This window comes from Ricinus communis, chromosome 5 (genome assembly GCF_019578655.1).
Source record: "Ricinus communis isolate WT05 ecotype wild-type chromosome 5, ASM1957865v1, whole genome shotgun sequence".
NCBI classification, from domain to species: Eukaryota; Viridiplantae; Streptophyta; class Magnoliopsida; order Malpighiales; family Euphorbiaceae; genus Ricinus; species Ricinus communis.
In genome coordinates, this window is record NC_063260.1 from 29,055,579 (window position 1) to 29,077,678 (window position 22,100).

General features: G+C 33.3%; 2 protein-coding genes across 3 annotated transcripts; one reads left to right on the forward strand and one right to left on the reverse strand.

Annotated features, from left to right (window-relative positions):
- The first annotated feature begins 858 nt into the window (after positions 1-858).
- On the forward strand, positions 859-4,084 carry LOC8263720 (ATP synthase subunit delta', mitochondrial). Its single transcript, XM_002528752.4, has 2 exons — positions 859-1,214; positions 3,564-4,084. The coding sequence occupies exons 1-2, from the start codon at positions 945-947 to the stop codon at positions 3,906-3,908; spliced, it is 615 nt and encodes a 204-aa protein (XP_002528798.1). The 5' UTR covers positions 859-944; the 3' UTR covers positions 3,909-4,084.
- A 1,504-nt stretch (positions 4,085-5,588) lies between these two features.
- On the reverse strand, positions 5,589-17,354 carry LOC8263721 (lon protease homolog 2, peroxisomal). 2 transcript variants are annotated; one of them, XM_048374162.1, is made up of 17 exons: positions 16,929-17,354; positions 16,689-16,816; positions 16,497-16,596; positions 16,004-16,173; positions 15,820-15,911; positions 14,941-15,168; positions 14,754-14,837; positions 13,482-13,609; positions 12,362-12,563; positions 12,062-12,268; positions 11,177-11,307; positions 10,509-10,722; positions 9,325-9,627; positions 8,074-8,268; positions 7,349-7,594; positions 6,394-6,495; positions 5,589-6,158 (listed from the first exon to the last, which is right to left on the reverse strand). In XM_048374162.1, the coding sequence occupies exons 1-17, from the start codon at positions 17,033-17,035 to the stop codon at positions 6,075-6,077; spliced, it is 2,721 nt and encodes a 906-aa protein (XP_048230119.1). In that variant the 5' UTR covers positions 17,036-17,354; the 3' UTR covers positions 5,589-6,074. The 2 variants fall into 2 exon arrangements, with proteins under 2 accessions (XP_048230119.1, XP_002528799.1); XM_002528753.4 differs by having other exon boundaries at positions 14,941-15,120; positions 16,929-17,350.
- Between the last annotated feature and the right edge of the window lie 4,746 nt (positions 17,355-22,100).

Here is a 22,100-nt window from a genome sequence, read left to right on the forward strand (position 1 = left end):
CTGCAATCAGCTCCAAAAGCTTTTGAGTTCTGTTTTTGCTAGTGCCTAAATACTCCCAGAGTTGTAACAGAGTCTCGAGTAAAACTTACTACTAAAACTCGATTTCTCGCTCGATTTTGGAGCTTGATTATCAACATGAAAATTTTCAGTGCTATTTTCATCTCATACATGCAAGAGCCTAGGGCACCCATCTTTTTCACATTTACAAACCAGCCACTAAGCCCTTGGTTCCAATGCTAAAGCCTCCTCGAGTTGCACAGCATTTACAAAGCTCCCATAAGTAGCATTTTCTATTTCTTTCATGTGAACAAATACAAACCTAGTTGTCAATTTGATTTCAATTCAACAGTGACTTTATTTAATGGTTGTTAACTATTTTTCCAGTTCAAGTATAGTTATTTGAGCTTTCACTTATTGATTTATTTATCAAATTAATTCTTTTTTAAAAAGGGACCTATCAAATTATGATTTTTTTGAATCAACAAGATTAGTATCTATTGACCCTTAACTTGGAATTTTTAGAATAAAAATGAAAATTAAGGCATAAGAAAAATGAAGGGTTTTCTATTCTCATTGAAAGAGAGATTTTGAATATCAACGTGCGTTTTTTAGACTTCATCATACTCTGATCACATGCTTACTAACGAAAAATTAAATTCAAGTATGTGCATCATCATACACTAATTGCATGTTTATTAAGTTCTCAAAAAAAGAAAAAATCATATTTATTAATGAAAAATTAAATTTAAGGGTGTGATTGGTAAAATATGAAGTCGAGGCACGAAATTGACTACTAAGTAAAATTTCAGGGACATAAATATTGCATCTAAAATTGAACATTTATTATAATAACCATTCTCACTATCTATCACTGACGAAACTCCGATTCCATTTCCAACCACATCGAATAGCCTCAAAAGCCGCCGCCGCCACTCACCAGAACCATGTTGAGGCAAACATCCCGCCTTTTTGGCAGATCCCTTACTCAACAGCCAAAGATGATGATGGGTCGAGCCATGTCAACAGAGGTGCCAGCCACGGCCTCCGTCGATTCCGACTTCGTAGAATCGTGGAGAAAGGTGGTTCCAAATATGGACCCACCCAAGACTCCAGCGGCTTTCATGCAACCTCGCCCGTCTACTCCCTCTACTATTCCATCTAAGCTCACTGTTAATTTTGTGCTTCCTTATGCATCTGAGCTTTCCACCAAAGAGGTTTGATTTCTTGTTTAGCTATTTGTTTTTAGCCTTTATGTTCGGTGTTTTCTTTTATCTGGGTTTTGCTTGAATTCTAAGATTATGGTATTTGATTTCTGTAAATGTGCTTCCTTGGTATGTCTTAATGTTGATCCATTTCTATTTACTGTTTTGTTAATGTAATTGAGGTTTGATTTCATTAGGTTTTGGATTGACAGTGTGATTAGTTATTGATATACATACCATTGTCAATTTATGATTTGTTTTATCAGTTTCATATTTGCAGGATTTGGATTATTTCACATCTTGTTCTAGTTTGCATGTAACTTCTCTTAGGTTATTCTAGTCATGCCCATCTAGGTCAAGTTTTTAAAAATGTGATTTTATACCTCTGGCCATTCTAAAAACATGTTATAAGCGTAATATTTATGTGTGGAGTGTTTGCTTCCAATTTTATACCTTGTATCAGTTGATATCTGCTTATCTTTTTATCTTGGTTTTTCTTTTTAAAATGTACACCAAAGGGTCTTTCAAATTTTCTTGTTACTGTCTGGAGGGGTTAATTTCGTGCTATTTCAAGTTCACTTTTTGGCTTTGTTTGGGTGATTTTGCTCACATTTGAGCCGTATATGAAGTCAAGTTTTAGTTAATTAAGCTCCAAAATGGATGGGTTTTGGAGTAGTTATTCTCTGTGAACAACATAGCATTAAAGTGTCTTGAAACAGCCCAATTAAGTAAATGTTTTTGCTTATTTGGATTTTTGATCTCCCAATGTAAGGTCTCCTGTTGGCTCAGTTCTTGATGCGATATTGGTAACTGTATGCACTTCCAACTTTCGCGCTGAGTCTCCACTACTATCTTTTCCAATAAGATTCTTCTTTCACACCATTTGCTTTATGTTCCCATGATGGTTAAAGAGTAAATCAGGTACTGACCTCTTATATGTCTGTGTCTTTACTTTGAGTTCATCCTGTCTAGAAATGAAATGGTTTTGCTATCACACAATATAGGAAAAGTAAGAAAGTTTTGGTCCTGCTGATAGTTTCTGATCTTTGCATCTGAAGTTTCAGGTTTTAACAATTTATTACATGTTTGCTTCTGGTGCTTACATCTGAGTTAATATATCACATTAGTGACGAGGGGTTGATTATTGAGCATATCTAGCTAAGTAGCTATGGGTATATAACAGGTATTGTGATGGATTTTCTTATGAGTTGAACCACGTCATCCTTTACCATACATGATTAATGAATAGCTTTTAGACTTTTAGTTTTTGATCTACATGGTCACAAAGCAAATGGTATTGAGGTGTGGTGTATAGGATGTGAAGCAAAAGACATTCTACCCTAGTGCTAACCTAAAAGAAAAAAGTTTCTTTTCACAGCATTGTTTCGAGCTCAAGTAATTGGAAACATAGTTGAAGCCTGCTGGAAAGAATTGATGAGTATTATAGATGGAAGCATTCTCAGTAGTGCCATCTATGTGTTTCGAAATTAAATAAAATTGATGCAATGGTTAAATAGAATTGGCAGTAAACATTGATAATTAGCAGAGCTAAATCAGTTCACATATCATTTAAAATCCTTAGGAGAATATGGTCAATCAAGTCAGTTCCAACTCCCAAACAGACTAGTCTATCCTGTATGGGTCTCTATTTGGTATTTGATATCGTTGTCTGTAGCATGTCTTCTCCGTCGCTTGAAAGGAAAATGTAGGGGAGAGAGAGAGAGAGAGAGAGAGAGAGAGGAAAGGGGGGTGGGGAGAGGTGGAGGTGGTTTGTGAGGGGAGGAGTAGGTAAGAGCTTCAGTGAGAGGAGGATTGAATTTGAGAGGTCTTTGGAAGAGCATATTCTTATCCTGTTGTACGACCCAAATTTTCCCTTTTAGTGAAGTCAGGACAAGCAACATTTGGCTGCACCACAATTAACAAATCTATCTGCATTTCTTTGTGGTTGATTTTTTTCACCTGCTATTTAACTTGTAAGTTTTTAATCACATCAAAACTCTGGGGCCCTTTGATTTCTGAAGTGTTTAAACTGAATTTTAGAAGTCCTTGTCCATTTATATTTCTTGATGAAATGGTTTCTCCTCTAGCATAAGAAATAATCAGATATGATTTGTGATCCTTACATCAATAGTAACTGCTGTTATCATCAAGATTCCTTGGGCTGGTGGAGGATAGATGGCCTTATGGTTTTCAATGGGATGCTATCATATTATAAAAATTCCTGATTGATAAGACCCTATACTGGATACAAGATTGTGGAATTCTTAAATTAGCAGCAGTCTCATTACCTCTATGGAGCTATTGTATACAGCTCTTACATTTTTCAGTGATCATGTATGCTATATATCTACTATGTCTCAGGTTGACATGGTCATCATGCCTGCAACAACTGGGCAAATGGGTGTTTTGCCAGGACACGTACCCACAATTGCTGAACTGAAGCCTGGAATCTTATCAGTTCATGAAGGAAATGATGTCACCAAATATTTTCTAAGCAGTGGATTTGCTTTCATCCACGCGAACTCTGTCGCTGATATAATTGCTGTTGAGGCTGTGCCAGTTGACCACATTGACCCAAGTTTAGTGCAAAAGGGGCTTGCAGAGTTCACTCAGAAGCTCAGCTCAGCTACAACTGACTTGGAGAAAGCTGAGGCCCAGATTGGAGTTGATGTACACAGTGCTCTCAACTCTGCTCTCACAGGCTAATTGTCCCCTGCATACTTGCTCAAATTTTCTTTTTCACCTGGCTTCCTTTTTATGGTTGATTGGCTGTTTAAATTTTCCCATCATAAGCTGTAAACTGCATACTGCATAGGCTTGTCTTTGCTCTGATTCTCAGAAAGGTAAATAAAGTCTCCAGAAACAAGACTTTGTTCTAGAAACCTCTTTGGCTTGGGAGGTTTGCTTGTTACGATTATTGGTTTCTCAGAGAATTTGGTCTAGTTAAAAACCAGATCAGCCGGCACATTTAAATGAGGTGCCATGGTTTTGCTAGTAGTCTTAACCGTGATTAATCATAGTGCATGCCTTGATAGCATAGGTTCGATGTTAAACAGGAGGAGCACAGGGAGGGGATCAAAGGACATCCATTTTTAACAAAACGGATTTGCAGTTCTTTTTGGGTTGACCTTCTTTATCTCCTTTTTCTGTATAACTTTATCTCGTTTTGGGCAAAGTAAGCTAAGCGACGTGAAGTGATATGATACGATACGAGCACCCTATGGATAGGATAGAAGTCTGATACAGAGGATAGAGATATGGATGTATCATGTAATTGCAAGTTGACGATGACCCCTCTATCAGATCTTTTAACCTAGCAAGATCATCTGCTTAACTGATTGCAATCAATTTGCAGGAAGCATGACTTCTTCACTTGCCAAATAAAGGCCGTCTGGTTCACACGTCGGAATCGCACTCAAAATTGGATGAATGGAGGGTAATCCTCTCGGAGGAGAATGAAGATTATAATAAGTACCCGTTTGGTTGGTTCAAGGTTATAAATGGGTCTTTTCCATTCTTGGGGATATTGGATTCCCATTCTCATTTCTAGACTAGTTTTTATTAACCAAACAAAAAACAATTGAAGTGGGCCGTTCCAATTCTGGACCTGAACCAAGCGGATCCTGTTGTTTGGCTAAGTAAGGAATTGGGACCAATTTCTTAAATTGCAATGTGGTCATCATACGTATACTGGCACATAAAATTCTCAATACATTAAAGAAACAACTAATAAAATCTTTAAAAGAATACATTAGTAACAATTATTTATTTATTTAATGATTTAATATTATAGTTCAGTTGTCATTAAGTTCTAAAAAAAATTATTTCACATAGAAAGCTTACTTTTATTTAAATAATAAAAATAATATTAAAATGGTTAAAAAATTATATGATCTTTTGAAATATTTATCTTTTTAGATTGCTCGTCTTTGCTTATTAAATATATTTAATTCTCACATATAAAAAAGAATGTTTTGTAATTATTAGAAAACTTTATAATTGTTTATTTATTCCTTTTTAATTTTATTTATTGACCGACTATTATAATAGTTGGTTGTACTTCATTCCTATGAAACGGAAAGTTCATTTTCCAAAAAATCTCAATCCAATTGTATGAAATTCTAAATAAAACTAGATAGATATCACATCATTCATAACTGGGTCTGCTTTTAGCTTCTAAACAGTCTGTCTTTAAGCCTTTAAAATCTGGAATCAGATTATTGTATATTTAAAACAGAAATTTCCGCTTCTTGAATATACCTTAGATTAAGGCACCACTACACAGACGAGTTGTTATATATGTATGTTTGACAGTAGAGGAAGGACAATGATATACCAATGAGATATCACTCAATATTCAAAGAAAAACATAGAATTGTGTCATCATAAATCAAATAGCTAGCATTGCCTTTCTCAATTAAATAATAATAATAATAATAATAATAATAATAATAATAATACAAAATTTACAAATTGCTACATGATCACACAAAATGAGGGTAGGAAATGGGAGTGGAAGGGGGTGAGAAGGTCAGAGGGAGACACTGGCTTACCTGCCCACTATAAATACAGCCAGATACGATGACGATGACGATGACGATGACGATGACGGAAGTGGAAAACTATCCCATTGGAGAATAATATTTGGACGGATGGATATAATTCGTTGCCTTCTGCCTCAGCTGAGAACTCTTTTCTTCTTTGTTGGAACAAACCAGTTTTGAACTTCTTCTTACCATTTTGATCTTTGTTTGCTAGGCAGCAGCAGCAGCTATAAAATGAGATCTGTCTGCCTGGTGGATGTGGTGACAAGCCAAACAACCCACCCCATCACCAGAGATTTAGCTTGATTTTCACGCCCAGAGGATCTTGTCATAACTTTGAGTGTATTCTCCATGGGCAACCACCTTCAAACGCCTGCTCCAACACATCTTCCATCCGCTTAGCTAGTAGAATCTGTAAAAGGAATACAGCATATAAGTCGTGCCCCAATGATACAGCTTAATACAACACAAACAACAGCCTCAGCTTAACAATGAAAATTCAAGAAAGTGATTTGAGGCCAAATATATCAAAATTGATCCAATTTTTTATAAAGAGAAGGTAACAGATGAGAGATGAGAGAATATGACAATTCAGCCCTACAGTTATTTAAACCCAGCCATTAACAAGCAAGTTGGAACTTAATCACCTCAAGACTCCCAAGCACAGCTGCCGGTACTTCAACCAAGTCCTTCAAATTTCTCTCTGGTAATATTACTCTTTTGATACCATAACGATGTGCCGCCAATATCTGCAAGAAAACATTATTAAAATCCACATTTATGGTATAAGCAGGCCAAACCAAATGCGATAATACAAAACTGATATTCAACCATCCATGCATAGCAACAAACTTACCACTCATAAATTTCTATTCCACTTTTATTAATTATACATATTCTAGAATATAGGTGTCAAATTGGGAATGGAAATACTATTATGAATTGAGAATCTAAGTGAACCATAAGATACAATAATTTCTCGAATTAATTAAACATAATATGTAGTGATGGAAAATATATAAAATCACCCGACATACATACTAAATACATACATAGAGAGGGGGGAGGGGAAAGCGAATATTATATGGCCAATTGGAAATATATTTTCCAATAAAGCAAGAATGCAAATCCAAGACCCTACCATTATCAATACTTACAAAATTAATGCTTTATGTAAATTAAATACACATTCAAAAGTATAGCTCAAATTTGTTCTTTTACTCAAAATTGTTCTATCTATGTAAGTAGCCGTATGCAAAAATTACTTGAGCAACCAAACGGCCATTGCTCAGAAATCAACTCCATTTAATGGTGACACTAAATTCATGGCCATCAATACAATTTAACACAAGCACCATGTGTAAAACACCATATAATCTCATGTTCAAAATGAATGAATTGTCTTCCATTGCAAAAATGTTTTGACACAAAGTAAGGAGTTTATTGAGGTTAAAAAGATATATCAAATCTTTCATGATTCAACTTCACAAAATATAATGATAGCATGAATTGAAACCACAGGACTGATATGGTCCATGATTCCTAGATTCTTTCCTTGAGATGAAAGTAACAGAAGTAGCTAATGAGGTAAGTGAACATTACCTTATCCTTGATACCACCAACAGGAAGAACAAGGCCCCGCAAAGTCATCTCTCCAGTCATTGCTGTATCTGCTCTTACTCTTTTCCGGCTGAAGAGCGAAACAAGAGCTGTTACCAGTGTCACACCAGCTGAGGGCCCATCCTTGGGTACAGCCCCAGCAGGGAAATGAATATGAATATCCCGCCCCTCAAGGAGATTGATTTCGTGAGCAGCTGCAAACTGTAGATCTGTTGCCCTGGCTCGTACCTACAACATTTAAGCTAAATTTTCTGAGAGCAGAAAATGGTAGGCATGTTCACATGGCGCCTCACGTCATGAAACATTTCAGTCAAACAATTTAAATATCCACATCCTTGAACATAAAGTAGATTAGCAATCATCAAATCATCGACAGTTAAACATTTAAATATATCTTGTATTCTTTAATACAGGAAAATTTCAGTGGATTTCTTTAAGAAATGAAGAGAATAATACAGCTAAACATAAAATAATACTGCCTTTCTCTTTGGCTTGACGATATTACATTACTCCTGAACAAAAGAATAAAATTAATAGACATTAAATCTGAATCTGATTTCTTATATAGCTACTAATGAAAGCAACTTCTAGAGAACTATGTACATTTCCAATTGTATGATGTATAAGGTTCCAGAACATTATAAGCAGCTATAGCTTAGGAAACAATTTAAAATAGCACTAGTGATTAGGGAAGGATATAGACTTACCCATGTTAATGCTATTTGTGCTGATTCTTTAATAACATCACCAAGTTGCCCAGTGAGATGTAAATCACCCTTTCCTGCCATTGCTGTAGCCTCTACAAACTGAACCTCTCCACCAAAGGCAGTCCAAACCAGCCCAACTGATATACCAGGACTAGCAACGCGCTCTGCAGCTTCTTTATCATCAAATCTTGGAGGCTGCATTATTTTACAATTTAAATGAGCAAAACCCTCAGATTTGTTCAAAAGTAGGAATGTCTCAACCAAGTAATTGAGAACCAAAGCATTCTAATTACAGAGTTTGTTTTGGTTTCAAAAGCATGCACTAAAATCATCTAACCGCGTCAAAGAACCAGAAGTACAGGTTATAAGTCAAAACTGCAACTATAAGTTGTTAGGCTGAATCATAGGGTAGCATGACAATCCTGCACCACCCTCCAAATTCCCACCCCACAAAGAAAAAAAGAAACTGTTAAATAGAATAGTCTCTTTATAAGACTATTTATGAGGTTTATGAGAAGTCAAAATAGGTCAATTAAAACAAAAGAAATCCGCCAAAGAAAAAAAGTTGTTCTATACTGCTATGCATCACTTCTCCTGCAGAGAGTGCAAGAGAAATTCAAAATAATTTTTCAAAACAAAAATCTTTGTATGTACCATGGTGTTATCTGTCATTCACAAAGTATGGACCAAATGCACTTTCAGCTATTGTCTCTGCCAATTAAACAATATATTGAATTCTATAACAAAAAAGAACAACACAAAGTTGTGGGATTAAAAAGGTAGACAGTTATGCAATTTCTAGTAGCTTGTAATGAATTATTCTAACTATGTTCGACTTTGGACATATAAAAACAAATTTTTGCACAACGAAAAATCTTAAAAGAGATGGAGGTATCAGTGATGGAATCCCTTGATTCCTAAGCTACAGACCAGATGATAATAGTAAAAAATACAGTAAACATTAACAAGAAATACATTTCATCTGTATAACCTAACATCTTTTAAAGATCTTCCATGTGAGCATGGCAAGCAAGTGCTTCAACACGGAGTATCCTTAAGCATGAAGTTCAGCTAGATAAAGCTTAATCCAACCAAATGTAAAATCTTTTACCAACAAATGATAATTGCTAAAATGATGAGCATCATAACAAAGAAAATATTAAGCCATACTTCCATAGTGCACAAGGACTAAAGAACCAAAATCAAAGCATAATGTAGAAAAATGGAAAAGCCAATGAGCAGAATTATTACCCCTAGTACTTTTTCCAGCATGGCTTCATCCACAACCAAAGCCGAGGCAACCCTGAATGAGTTTGATAACTCATGATTATTATCACTCATTGGAATGACTTCCATTTCCACTTCAGCTCCATCAGCAAGCCTATTCTCCAATAGTGGTGAAGCCAAACGGTGCATATTTTTGCTCAATGGAAGAGCTTGTTCTTGCTCTGCAAGTCTTACAGCTGCAGCACGAGCCAATGCAGCTAAGCTCCTCTCCAGGTTCCGGACACCAGCCTCCCTAGTGTACCTCTGGATGACCAGTTTCACCATAGCCTACCACATTGAAAGGCATTCAGAACTAAATTCCAGTACAAAATTTGCATAAAATTGTAACACACAATGCAATAGACTGTCCACTCATAGTTCTCAACCAAGAACCTTTCTTTTCTCTCATTTTATGAACAGGGATGCAAGAGAAAGGACACATGAAAGTCAAAGAAGATGCTACCAGAAAAAGAAAAAGGAAGTCAAACACGCATCGCAGTTCAGGAAGAATGACATTAACCAGATAATCGAACTTAAGTCAGAAAATTCGCAGTTTAAATTCCATCCAGATTTACTAAAATTAAAGGGTAGAAGCTGGAAAATATAGCTTGGAGTTAATCTGATCCAGTTTTGGGAATGAAAGCAAGGGATTGGATGAACCATCTGGAAAGAAACTAATTCAGGAACTGGATGAGAGATTTGAGAAATACCAAAAGCCTCTCCAGTATCCAGCTCTTGGTTTCAAATAGTTCTGATGGAACTAAGAGAACAAACCTGATAATCGGCTCACTAACACAGCACAAGCACAGACCTTCTTACTGACTACTTCAACTTCAATATTAAAGTTGTAACAACAGGAACTTGAGCCAAAAAAAAAGGCATATAACTGATAGATGTATGCATAATTCACAGATACGGAGACCATTGAAAGTATTGAACAATCGCTTTCAAGGAAAAAATTATTAATGAAAAATAACATACACCAGGAAGAACTCAGCCAAAGGCCAAAAGGCATAATAATTCACACCCCAGCATAAATCCCCATAACTTTACTTGTATGACAGCAAGGGGCGAACTTGCCTTTATCATGAATTGACACAAAAATAATAATAATAATAATAAGTAATGACATTGTTCATGTTAGAATCTCCTACGTTATTATTTTCTACCTCTGGAATTTGAAGGAACTCAGAGCCCAATCCATGCTGGTCCAAAACTCTTGGAATCAAATGTCGCATGGCTATTCTAAGCTTTTCTTCAGGTGTATACCCAGGGAGCTCAATGACTTCCATCCTGTCTAAGAGTGGAGGAGGAATAGGCTGTGCCCTATTTGCAGTTGCCACAAAAATCACCTTAGAGAGGTCAAATGGAACATTCAAATAGCTATAGACCTTCAATTAAGGAATAACTACTCATAGTCGACGCATTCATGGGACTGTTAAGAGGTGATACTAGTGATTAATCCAAGCACACACATTATTTGCAAAATCAACACTGGAACCTTGTATACAAATGCTTCATCGGTTGGACATTAAAACTAAGCAGTATGCACATTTGATTGTCTCAAAATTTAACTAGCCACCCCAAATTAAATAACTTCTTCTATGTAACCCTATGTGTAGTCACATATATCTCCCTATACTCCAGGGGAGCAATTCAAATGCATTAGAACTTCTAAATCTGTACGAGAAATGCTAGTAGGACTAGAAGAATTAATAATCAGCCTTATGTAAAGCTAAAATGACAATGGATGAAAGAACGAGCTCAAAGGCCGAGTCTACCCTAACCAATTTTCTTTTTTCTTTTTTGAAAGACATCCTGAAAGAGAAAAGGATACTGATCATTAAATGTCTTGTTCTGTTCAGGGTCAAGAACCTCTAGCAGAGCTGAAGCTGGATCTCCACGCACATCAGAACCAGTCTTGTCAATCTCATCCAACAGCATGACTGGATTGCAAACACCTACTCTCTGAATGCCAAATATATTAGATCATAAGTCTGTCTTCAACCCAAATAATCGAGCATGTATAAAAACAAGGTAAAATCTTGCGTAAGAATCAGAATAGTAACTGAATAATATACATAATCATCATAAGCAGATCATTCAGAAAAATCTTTATATGTTCCGATATTTGCCCACATTATAGCATCCTAATCCAAAAAAAAAATGATTACTGAAGCAAGTCAGAGGAAAAACAACAACCCGATGATATTGGTTTATCCATAGTATATCTAGTACAACTCTAATGCACCTCATGGGCTGCTAACATGTCCATGAATACATGAAAGACTGGAAACCCCTACCCAATAATACATCATGATTATAAGGTTACACCTTATAGTATTACTAGTGATGCTCATTTACAAACACAAGCATTCTAAGGATAAGGGACAGGGAGACTAGCACCAGATATGGATATCCTAGACCATCAGCAGCACGACCTTAGCCCAAAGCAGGGATGGCAAGGTCGATCACAACACCATTATAACGACCACAAAGAATTTTCTTATTTCTGAATTTTCTAGAGAAAAACTATAGAATCTCATGTAACACAATCGCATATCTATGACCAATGGCCTGATGCAAGCACACAACATCACAGAAATAATGGAACAGAAAAAGCATGCACATGCCTTCTTGAATGAAGCATGCAAACAAATATGTGGAGAAAATACTGAAGAAATTGCAAACTTAAGACATGATCTATGACAATTCTTTCTACCTTTAGACCATCAATAAGACGCCCAGGCATGCTTCCAATGTATGTTCTCCTATGCCCCCTAATGTCCGCCTCATCCTTAACACCACCAAGGGATAATCGAACAAATTTTCTGCCCAGCGCGGTAGCAATAGATGATGCCAAAGATGTTTTCCCAACCCCTGGAGGACCAACAAAACACAAGACAGGACCTCTGGCATCTGGTTTAAGCTGCAGCACATAAATTTCAATTCATATATTTGTTCAGTTGAAGCTCAAACATTAAGGTCATGCAAGCCAACAGCTACTAGAAAAGAGGTCAACCTTGCGAACTGCTAGATATTCAATTATTCGTTGCTTGACTTTGACTAGGCCATAATGATCACTGTCAAGACGTTCTTTTGCAGCTTTTAAATCCAAATCATGTTCTTCACTATCCTTTTGCCAGGGAAGATCGGCAAGAAGCTCCAAGTAAACACGTGAACTATTATATCCCGGTTGCTGAGGTTGCATTTTCTTAAGCCTCCTGAGATGCAGGAAAATAATAGTTAGATTATACATATATGTCAGAAATTAAAAGAATTACTTCTGAAGAAATGAAGAATTTAAAGTTTGGATCCTTCACTTGATTAAAGCACAATGAGCAAAGCAACATTGAAGTGTGATAGAGATTAAGGCTCTCATTGCTTGGCATAAAATAACTTTTTTTTCGGGTCAATACCCAAAGAGATTTAATTAAGAGCAAAAACATCTTTACAACCATTATTCAATACGGATTGCCTAATCACACAATCATACAGACCAAATCAACAAACAAAAAAGTATCAACAAAAGAAATCACTTGCTGAATCCTTTCTTTGGAAATGCTTTTGTTGTTTTGTTGTAACACCAAAAGTTAAAAGGAAATTATCCTTAAATTACAGAAAATAGGTGAATCGTGATGATCTCCAGAGACCCACAGCAGCCCGTAGTGACTGGTGACTACCAATTGGATAGCCAATGGTTGGTAGACTAGAGACTATATGCCTGTGTAATCCTCTTATACCTTATTTCCCCTTCTATGAGGTTAGGAAGTCTAGAAAACAATTTCTAGTTCCTTAAAATCAACTAGTTTTCTCTTTGACCTACAACATCTTTTGTTAACCAATTTTCTTATATACACCAGACACTGGGAAAAGCATAATAATGTTTTCCAATAAAGTAGTTTCCACAAAAGAAAATAAGAGCCTAAGAATTCAGTAAAATTCTCCTTGATAAGTTTCAAGAATTGTGTCCATAATCATCTAAGATGGTATTCCTTCATATAAACCTCCCAAAAATGACAGTAGTTTACATCAATAGTTGGTCCATGTGAATCCACAGCTATATAAGGTTAAATAATCCCTAAAGACATCTATCATTTGTAACTCATCATCTTCTGTTGTTATCATCTAAAAAGGCATACCTTAGCTCCCTCTGGGCATGCTTCCAGATATTTGAAGGCATTCCTGCACTTTGCATCTTTCTTTCTAGCGCAGCAACATCATCCTCATCATCGTCATTGTCACCAAGCTCCTCTTTTATAGCTCTCATCTAAAACATGTCTCAAATGATTCAGCGCCAAAACTGAATAAGGTAGTTAAGTTTTAGAAAACAAAACGATCTTTGTGAATAAAGTAGCAGGAAACATCAAAAGAATAGTGACTTCAATAACCCTTTGAAATGTGCTTGACTGTATACTAGATATCCATTTTTCCAAAAATGAATGATGATAATAGCTTCAGTTTTTTACATCCCATGACAAAATGCACCTATTAAACGTCATTTCCAATACACAAAACTTAACCTTCAGTTAAGAAGCCATAATCCTCACCAATCACAACTCATATTAATGCAAGCAATTTAATGCACTTAATGAATAAAAAGCACTGCAGCCAGTTCCAGAGATAACAAGAGTCCCTTTTATTTTATGGTAAGCTAGTTTTGCTTCAAGAAATTATCCAAATTATACCAAGAAAAGAAAAAAAAAAAAACTTTCTAGACTGGCCAATTTCAACTAAGGTCCTTAAATTTAGATGCTGAAATTTGAGACCTGAACAATTTAAGCATTTATATACAACAACCATGACCAAATTTCTTTTAAGCTTACTCATTCTATTTTTTCTTTCAACAAATTTGGTTTTGTGCTTTAACACCCTCGTGGTTAGTTTCAATTTAACATATGGCTTGCATGAGTCAGTTAAGCACCATATATTTACAGATCTCATAACTCTTTAATCTAATAATAGTTCTTTATAAATCTGAGCTTTACGAATTTGTTTTGATTAATAAGAAACTTTTTTTTCTTAAGCAGCTTAATTGAAAGATCCCATGAATAAATTAGTCAGGTTGAGATGAAACAGAAATATGAAGATTTCAATTGAAACTCTTAAATTGTTCAAGCCTCAAAATGCAACATATGAAACATTAGGGCTTCAAATAAACAAACCCCTAAATACAGGGTATTTAATTCTAACCACCTGTCAAAAATTTAAAGGACATATAAACCAGTCAAACCCCCACTCCAACCCAAAAGGACAGTAGAAACAATAGTATTGATTATCTTTGCCAGAGGCATCCAACCCACTAATAAATTTATCCCAAATCTCAATTCCTGACTGATCTGGACAGCTAGGAATGCTGAAATATGTAGCCTATACACTATACTTCTCACAATATAAACAGACTACAATCAAACCTGCTGGCGCAGAAGAAACTCTTTCTGTGATTTTGATAATTGTCCCTCAACCTTTTGAGAAATTTTTTCTGCTACACGTATTGACTGCCACAAGTAAAATTTAGCTTAATCAATGAACGCCTTAGAAGCATATATAACTAGAAAAGTAAGCATGCCAGATGATAATTATCATTGAATAAATAATCACCTGTAAATGCCTGTCAACCAGCTCTGTAGCTTTTGAAAGCCTTATTTTCAGATCAATTGAATCTAACATAGATAGCTGCTCTTCAAAACTCATCTCAAAGCTAGCAACAAAAATATCTGCCAACTTGTGAATGGGGACTGTTTCCAACAAAACTTTTGTCCTTCCATCAGTTTTTTGCTTCTGTGAACATAGATGAAGAGAAGCATTACTGACAGCATCACTGTATGACTACAGCAGACATGTTATCAGTAAACATTTTCAAGTAACAAAAGAAAATTCTTCAGCAACCTTCATCCCATTCACCGATAATGTATCACAGGAATTGCATTTCGAAACACAAAATCAACTAACAAGTAAAATGATTTAAAACTTAAAAATCAGCCATGTTGCATCTGTCTCTAATGAGACTAAAGTTAAACTCATCGACACTGAAGGAAGAAAGATGAGATATACCACATTAATTCCAACTGCCAAAATGCAGGCACAAGCAAGTGGATCCTAATGATCATTACTGCATCTAGCAATTGAATAAAGTATTAATGATGACAAGTGATAGGTCAGTATTCCAAGCAATACTAACACAGTGCATGGAAACGTAATTTTTCAAAGGAAATCAAAAGGATAAGCTGTACAAGCACACAACGATAGAAAACATATAAAAACAGAACAAATAAGCTGCACAAATGTGCGGCAGTGAAAAACCATTAAAAACTGAACAAAAGAAATATTGATGACATGCCAGACTTGTATCATTCTGCTTCCAGAAAGCAATATTACATTGACTATTCTATCTACCAATAGCTTAATAAATGTGGACACAAAACAGACAGATGCATTTCCAAAATTTCTATTTCCAAAACACTTTAACAAAAGATGTACCTGTTCAAGAACTGAAATAAGTTCCATGGCTGTTGCTTTAAACTGGCGAGACAGTGATACAAAATCAGGATCTTGCTCCACTTGTTCCATCTCTAGTTAAGAAGAAACAAAATGAAATAATTCAGCCTTCATCATTTAAAAAAATCAACAATATATAAACAAATAAACTTAATTAAGAACTAACCAGCTTTTGTCATCTCAAGGGAAGATATGCGTGCAGTGTAGTACATCCCTCTTTTGCTAAGCTCCTGAACGCTGAATCTGCATAAACCTTCAAGAACAACTATGTATGTCACTCTCCCACTAGGTTTCTCCACTCCTCTTGATAGATGCAATGCACGAGCTGCCACTCCCCTGATATCATATACAAGAAAAAGGGGGGGGAACTATAATCAATCATAATAAGAAACAGAAAAATCTTCATATAAGGCCTAGTTTGGAACAAATCATGTGCAAGAGTTAAATTGATATGAAATGTTACAAAATAATAATTCATTTTTAAAAAAATGCCTTTTCTATTTTAAAGTTGAAAGAGATGAATTTTAGAAGCTACAAGCTTTCCAAACACAAGAATTGACTGAATAGAGTTTGATTGATTTGAATTGAACTCTTGCATTCTCAGACTTTCCCAAACACAGTCTAACAGAAAAGACCATAAAACAAAATAAAAAAATAACCTGTTATGCCAGCGAATAACTTCCTGCTGACTTTTGCCATCAAGTTTGAGATTATTATCAGAGTTATTAACTTGAATTTTCCCAGAATCATTTCCAACACCTAATAAAACAAAAAATTAAAAATCAAATATCAATTATAATAAAAGAACGTGCAATAATACGGCAAAGAAAAAACTCATAGATAGATTATACCTTGTGATAATACAGGAGGTGGACCCACAGAAGTAGTAGTTTCCTCAGCAGCTGAATCACGAACAGGTAAAATGCCTATCAGACCCTTCTCTTCACGCTGCCATAATTCTTGTTCCACCAATTTTACACTGTAATCGAATTACAATTAAAAAGAAAGACCGATGTAAAAAAAAAGCAGCTAATTAATTTATTGATTAATCATGAAGAATTGGAGAACAGGAAGCGTATAAGTAAACAGACCTGTTAGGAGAAGTGCAGCGAATACGAATTATGGCGCCAGGTAATAAGACCTTGTTTCTAAAAGGAAGGATCGCTAAACGACCTGGTAACTCCACCGATTCTGCCATAGCTGTCGAATTAAGAACCAAGAGAAAGGGATAGAGAGTTCTTATGATTGTAATTATTCGGAGAGAGAGACTCTGTTTTATACTTTATATATAGACAGAAAAGGGAAAAGAATCAAGTGGTGGTTAGTCTGGTTTTGATATTTTTTCCTTTCTACTGTTTGTTTATTATGCTTTTTCTTTTTTCTTTTCTTTTTTTTTTTCTCTCTCTCTCTCTCCGAAACGACGACGGCCTTTTAACGGACTCCTTAATAGTTTATGATTGGTACTGATGCTTTAAGTTGCATTAATTACAAAATTTTAATTAAAAGAGGTTTGTCGAATGTATAGCCATTCTTAAATTTAATTTTTATTATTTCTCTCATTTCATATAATTCTAAATATATCATTATTTTTATATATTAATATTTTATAATATTTATAAAATAATTGAATTTAATTTAAATAGCAAGTTAATAATTAAACTTAATAAATATTTTCTGAGCTGCTATAATTATCGTTAATATAAAATAAAGAGAAAAAATAATATTAACAATAAATAATAGTAATATACGTTCAATTAAATTAAATTATTTTAAGCTGAGTAGGATACATCATGCTCAAGGCATAAATAACTATGAAAAAAAGAGAATGTGACAAAATCTTTTTGACGATTTGAATTACATCTCCACAATAAGGGCTAGTTTAATATAATAAAATAATTTTTTTTATATTTATAAATATTAATTAATAATATATATTGAGCATTTTAACACACTGTAATTCTGAAATTTCTTTCTTAACTGATGTTGTATAATTCTTTATTTGATTAAAAAGTAATAACAATTGAAGATATTATTAATATGAAAGAGTCTGTGATGTTTTAGAATTCTACAATCGCAGTTATTAGAAAAAAAAAAAAAAAAAAACATTATTAATATTATCATGGATGATGCATGGGAAAAATCAGCCATGCACAAAGGGAAAAGAACAATTTCTTTTTTCTTTGAAAATACAATTATTTTAATGACAATAATATGGTGGCAGGTGGAATTCTTGCATTCACCTCATCCATAATTGCACTCTATTTTTACTTTTCCAAAAGTTAAATGATATGATTGTCCTTAGCTTCAAATCTTCACCTATAATGCACCTTTTAGTCATTTCATGATAGAATTAACAAAACTGTGATTTAGTCAAAGTTGGTATTTAACCAATTTAGACCTGTTGATACGCCACAATCAATTTGTCATTTAGTTTCCTTCAAAAGTTAAAATTTTACAATTACTATTATTATTATTATTGTTATTAATTTGATGAATTTAAATTTTGATATTTACTCTGAGATAATCTCACCTTACCACTATAATAAAATGAAATACAATTTCAATTAACCAATTAATCTAATTTGAAAATATTGGCATTTTTTAGAACTATAAAATAGTAGCTCGAAATTCATAGTTTTACTATTGCTTACTTTTATGGGTATAAACTATTAACAAAAGTGATTATTTATAAAATAAAAGTTTACTTTATAAAAATAAGATTATTTAAAATCTCTCAAATATTATATGAGGACTTTCGTACAAAATGATTTAACTAATTAGAGAAAAAATAAAATTTCCAAGAGAATCTCTCTGACAGACTTTTTTTGGATAAGATTACTCGTTGACTTAAAAAAGAATTTGAGAATATTTCTATAGGTGAGACATAAGATTACATCATCCCTTCATCTAAGAAAAAAATCATTTTTTAGATAATAATTTAATTATGTTATTAAATAAAAACCATTAGTAGACAGATAATTACTAATCATTACACTAAATAACAGTGAATTAATCTGAATTAATACTAAAATTGGGCGGGCCAACTGCCTGTATTTATTCTTACTTTTATTTTGTTTTTAAAAAAGAGGAACGACGACGACAATCCGTTCCCGGAAGGATTCTGAGCCGTCGGATCTGCGGATAAGGCGGGGGGGTAAACGTCACGCGAGAGGTGGAGGGGAGAGATGTCCAAACAGAATTAAAACAATAAAAACGACAAAAGAACAGTGCGTAGCTTGCGCGTGGGTTCGAGCGTGTGCGTGTGGGTGTGAGTGAAAGTGGATTGGATTTTGGGGCGAAGCGGAAGCACTTAAGACGGCAGGTCGGCATTGAGTTTTGGTGAGATGGTGTAGGACCCACATGGATCGAGAAAGTAAAATAAGAAAAACTAGAACGTATCTCTAAATGGAGAGCAAAATGAAGGAGGGCTAATAAATTTCTGGTGGTTACTTATGGGTCTACTTCTGCTCTTTTTCTCTTTTTATCTTCTTATTTCATAACATCTTTTAAACATTTTTTATTTATTTATTTGAGGTTCACTAATTTTAGTTGGACACCTATCACAAGGTTTGATCAAAGAGTTTGACTTTCATGTGATTTCTTCATTTAGAGATTTACCTAAAAAATAGATTTTCAACTTCTATTATCTAAATACATAAACTTTTAGCATTAACAAATTAATTTTGTTTGTTCATTAATCAAATATTTTAATATAAAATAAAATTGATGATTCAATAAGTGTGTAAATGAGATGGCAATAGTATTTTTTAACTTAATTAAAATTTTAAATTTAAATATTTAGTGCGGTTGTATTAAAAAAATTAATATAATATTTCATTATCCGTAAAAATCATTTCTGACGCGCTATAAATTAATTAAATTAATTATCAATATTAAATAAAAATTCATGAGCCTTAAAATTTTAAGTTTCATAAATTTCAAAAATATTTCGAATTATTTCTTATTTATTCTTAAAAAAATTAGAAAAAATCTTTCAATTTAATTAAATTTTCTATTTTGAGAAATTTTTTTAATATTTATATATTTATTTTACTTTATATTCATAGATAATTATTATCTCCTTTTTATTATATAAATATTATTAATTATTAATTATTTTATATTTAATAGTCTCTAGATTACATGTATATTTTTTCATATATTATTTTTCTCTTGGTTTATAGTAATTATATAATAAACATATGACTGATTATTTTAATTATATTTAATTTGTATATTTTATGATGATAAAAATAATATTGTAGAATATAAATAAATATATATATATATATATATATATATATATATATATATATATATAATGTTTTGTTTTCTAATTTTAAAAAAATATATATATTTTCATGTGTCTTTTTCGTGTTGTGCTGCAATTTTAGTTGAAGGTTTGTCACATCTATATTAATAAGAATGCCCGAGGACAAGATTTAGTATGATTGAAAGCCTGATTATTCATTGCAGGCAAATATGGTAATAATAAAAAGCCATAATCTCAACAATAATAAGAATGCCCGAGGACAGGAGGCTAGTAGTATTAATATGAACATAACCTAACTGTCCATTGAACCACGTAGCACACTAACACGATTAAAAGATTGCTAGTTGCTATGTTTCTCCTCGGCAAATTTGACACGGAGGCGATAGAATCAGTTGAAGCCTCCGCAAGAAGTTCTTTCCTTTTGGAGGAGCTTTGTAGTGCCATATGAAAATTCCACAACTTGTTATTAGGCAATTTGGATGAGCTGGGTCTATTCCAGACCAAAACCCTTGCTATATTAGAATACATGACTACAGGAAGGGAATACTCTATTTTATTACTTACTGCTAACTAAGGTTCAATCCTCTTTTTTAGCATATTGCATTATCAAAATTAAAAGTTTAATATAGAATTTGCATATCTCTCTTTTAATATTTTATCGTCTCTATTGTCTAATAAAATGCTGATGTTTAAATTGATAAAAAGTATAAAATTAACCAAGTTGAATCTAATATTTGGCTTTAGATAAAATAAAAATTCAAGAATTTGTAACCAAGTCAAATTTCCATTATGTGGACTCCTGGCAGGCCGACTCTTGAGCTGCCACTAAGACCATTAGGCGGGATAGAACTATAAATTTAGAGGGGAAAGAACCTTAGGCTGACGTGGGAAGGCTTATCTCATCAACCAATCGTCATTATTTATCTAGAAGTTAGGTCAATAATGGGGACCAAAAAAAGAATAAGAAAAATTATAATAATGGATGCATAAATTTCTAAATAGATTCAATATAACACGCAAATGTATTATCTTTTTAGATAAATAAATAAATAAATAAATAAATATGGGAAAATCCATTTTTGGCCCACTAAATTTTACTAATTTTTCTGTTAGACCCTTGAAATTTAATCGTATATAATGAGTTTCGCGACTTTTATTTTGAAACTAAAATTATAATAATAACTAAGAAAATGAAATAAATAGAAAAATACATTTTCAAAGATCAGAAGCATCTAAACAACTTATCTTACTCTCTAAGAAATTGTTCAGAAGCTAGAACAGATAAAAAGGTTTCCTAAAGGGCAAAAAGTGATAATGAGTTTACAAGAAGTGTAAATTAATTAAAGTTTTGAAAAAAATAAAATCTTTCCAAACCGACATGACCTTTTAATAATTCAACTAGAATTTTAATGTGTTTTACCAGTAGAATTTTTATAATTAAAAATATTTCTTATTAATATTATAATCTAAATAAATATGTATGTTTATAATTCAAGTGTTCTTGAATTTAAATTTACCCCATTAAATATATCTTTATATTACACAACACCTAATTTATTTTTTAAAAAGATGTGTAATAAAACTCATACCAAAAAATGTATTTAGTTTATAAATGTTTTATTTTAATAATATTGTTCCGGTTAAAAAGGAAACTTAATATATTAACTAATAAAATAAAATATAATGCTAATATTATTTTGTATTATCGATTACGGCCAATTATTATTATTTAACTATGATAAATACTTCCAATTAAATTTTAAGTCCCTTTCAAATTTAATATTCTGTTGATATACTAGTTATACTATTATGTTAATTGTTCGAGGAAGTTGTCTACATAAATGAAATTATTTATAAATAATAGAAGAAAAAAATGACAATTTTGTAAATAAAGATTGATTAAAACAAATAAGGAGTTTCAAAGGAGAACTTTTTGTATGAATTCAAATTTGGAGCCATGTAGAAATCATTGATGTTGAAAAATCCCAAA

Excerpts from the sequence above, each read along its gene's own strand:
- LOC8263720 (XM_002528752.4), top strand. The coding sequence starts at position 945 with ATGTTGAGGCAAACATCCCGCCTTTTTGGCAGATCCCTTACTCAACAG. Across the intron at positions 1,215-3,563 it reads CTGAGCTTTCCACCAAAGAG|GTTGACATGGTCATCATGCC; the intron begins GTTTGATTTCTT and ends ACTATGTCTCAG.
- LOC8263721 (XM_048374162.1), bottom strand. The coding sequence starts at position 17,035 with ATGGCAGAATCGGTGGAGTTACCAGGTCGTTTAGCGATCCTTCCTTTT. Across the intron at positions 7,595-8,073 it reads CACAAATAGCATTAACATGG|GTACGAGCCAGGGCAACAGA; the intron begins GTAAGTCTATAT and ends TAAATGTTGTAG. Across the intron at positions 6,496-7,348 it reads TTGGTGGTATCAAGGATAAG|ATATTGGCGGCACATCGTTA; the intron begins GTAATGTTCACT and ends GTTTTCTTGCAG.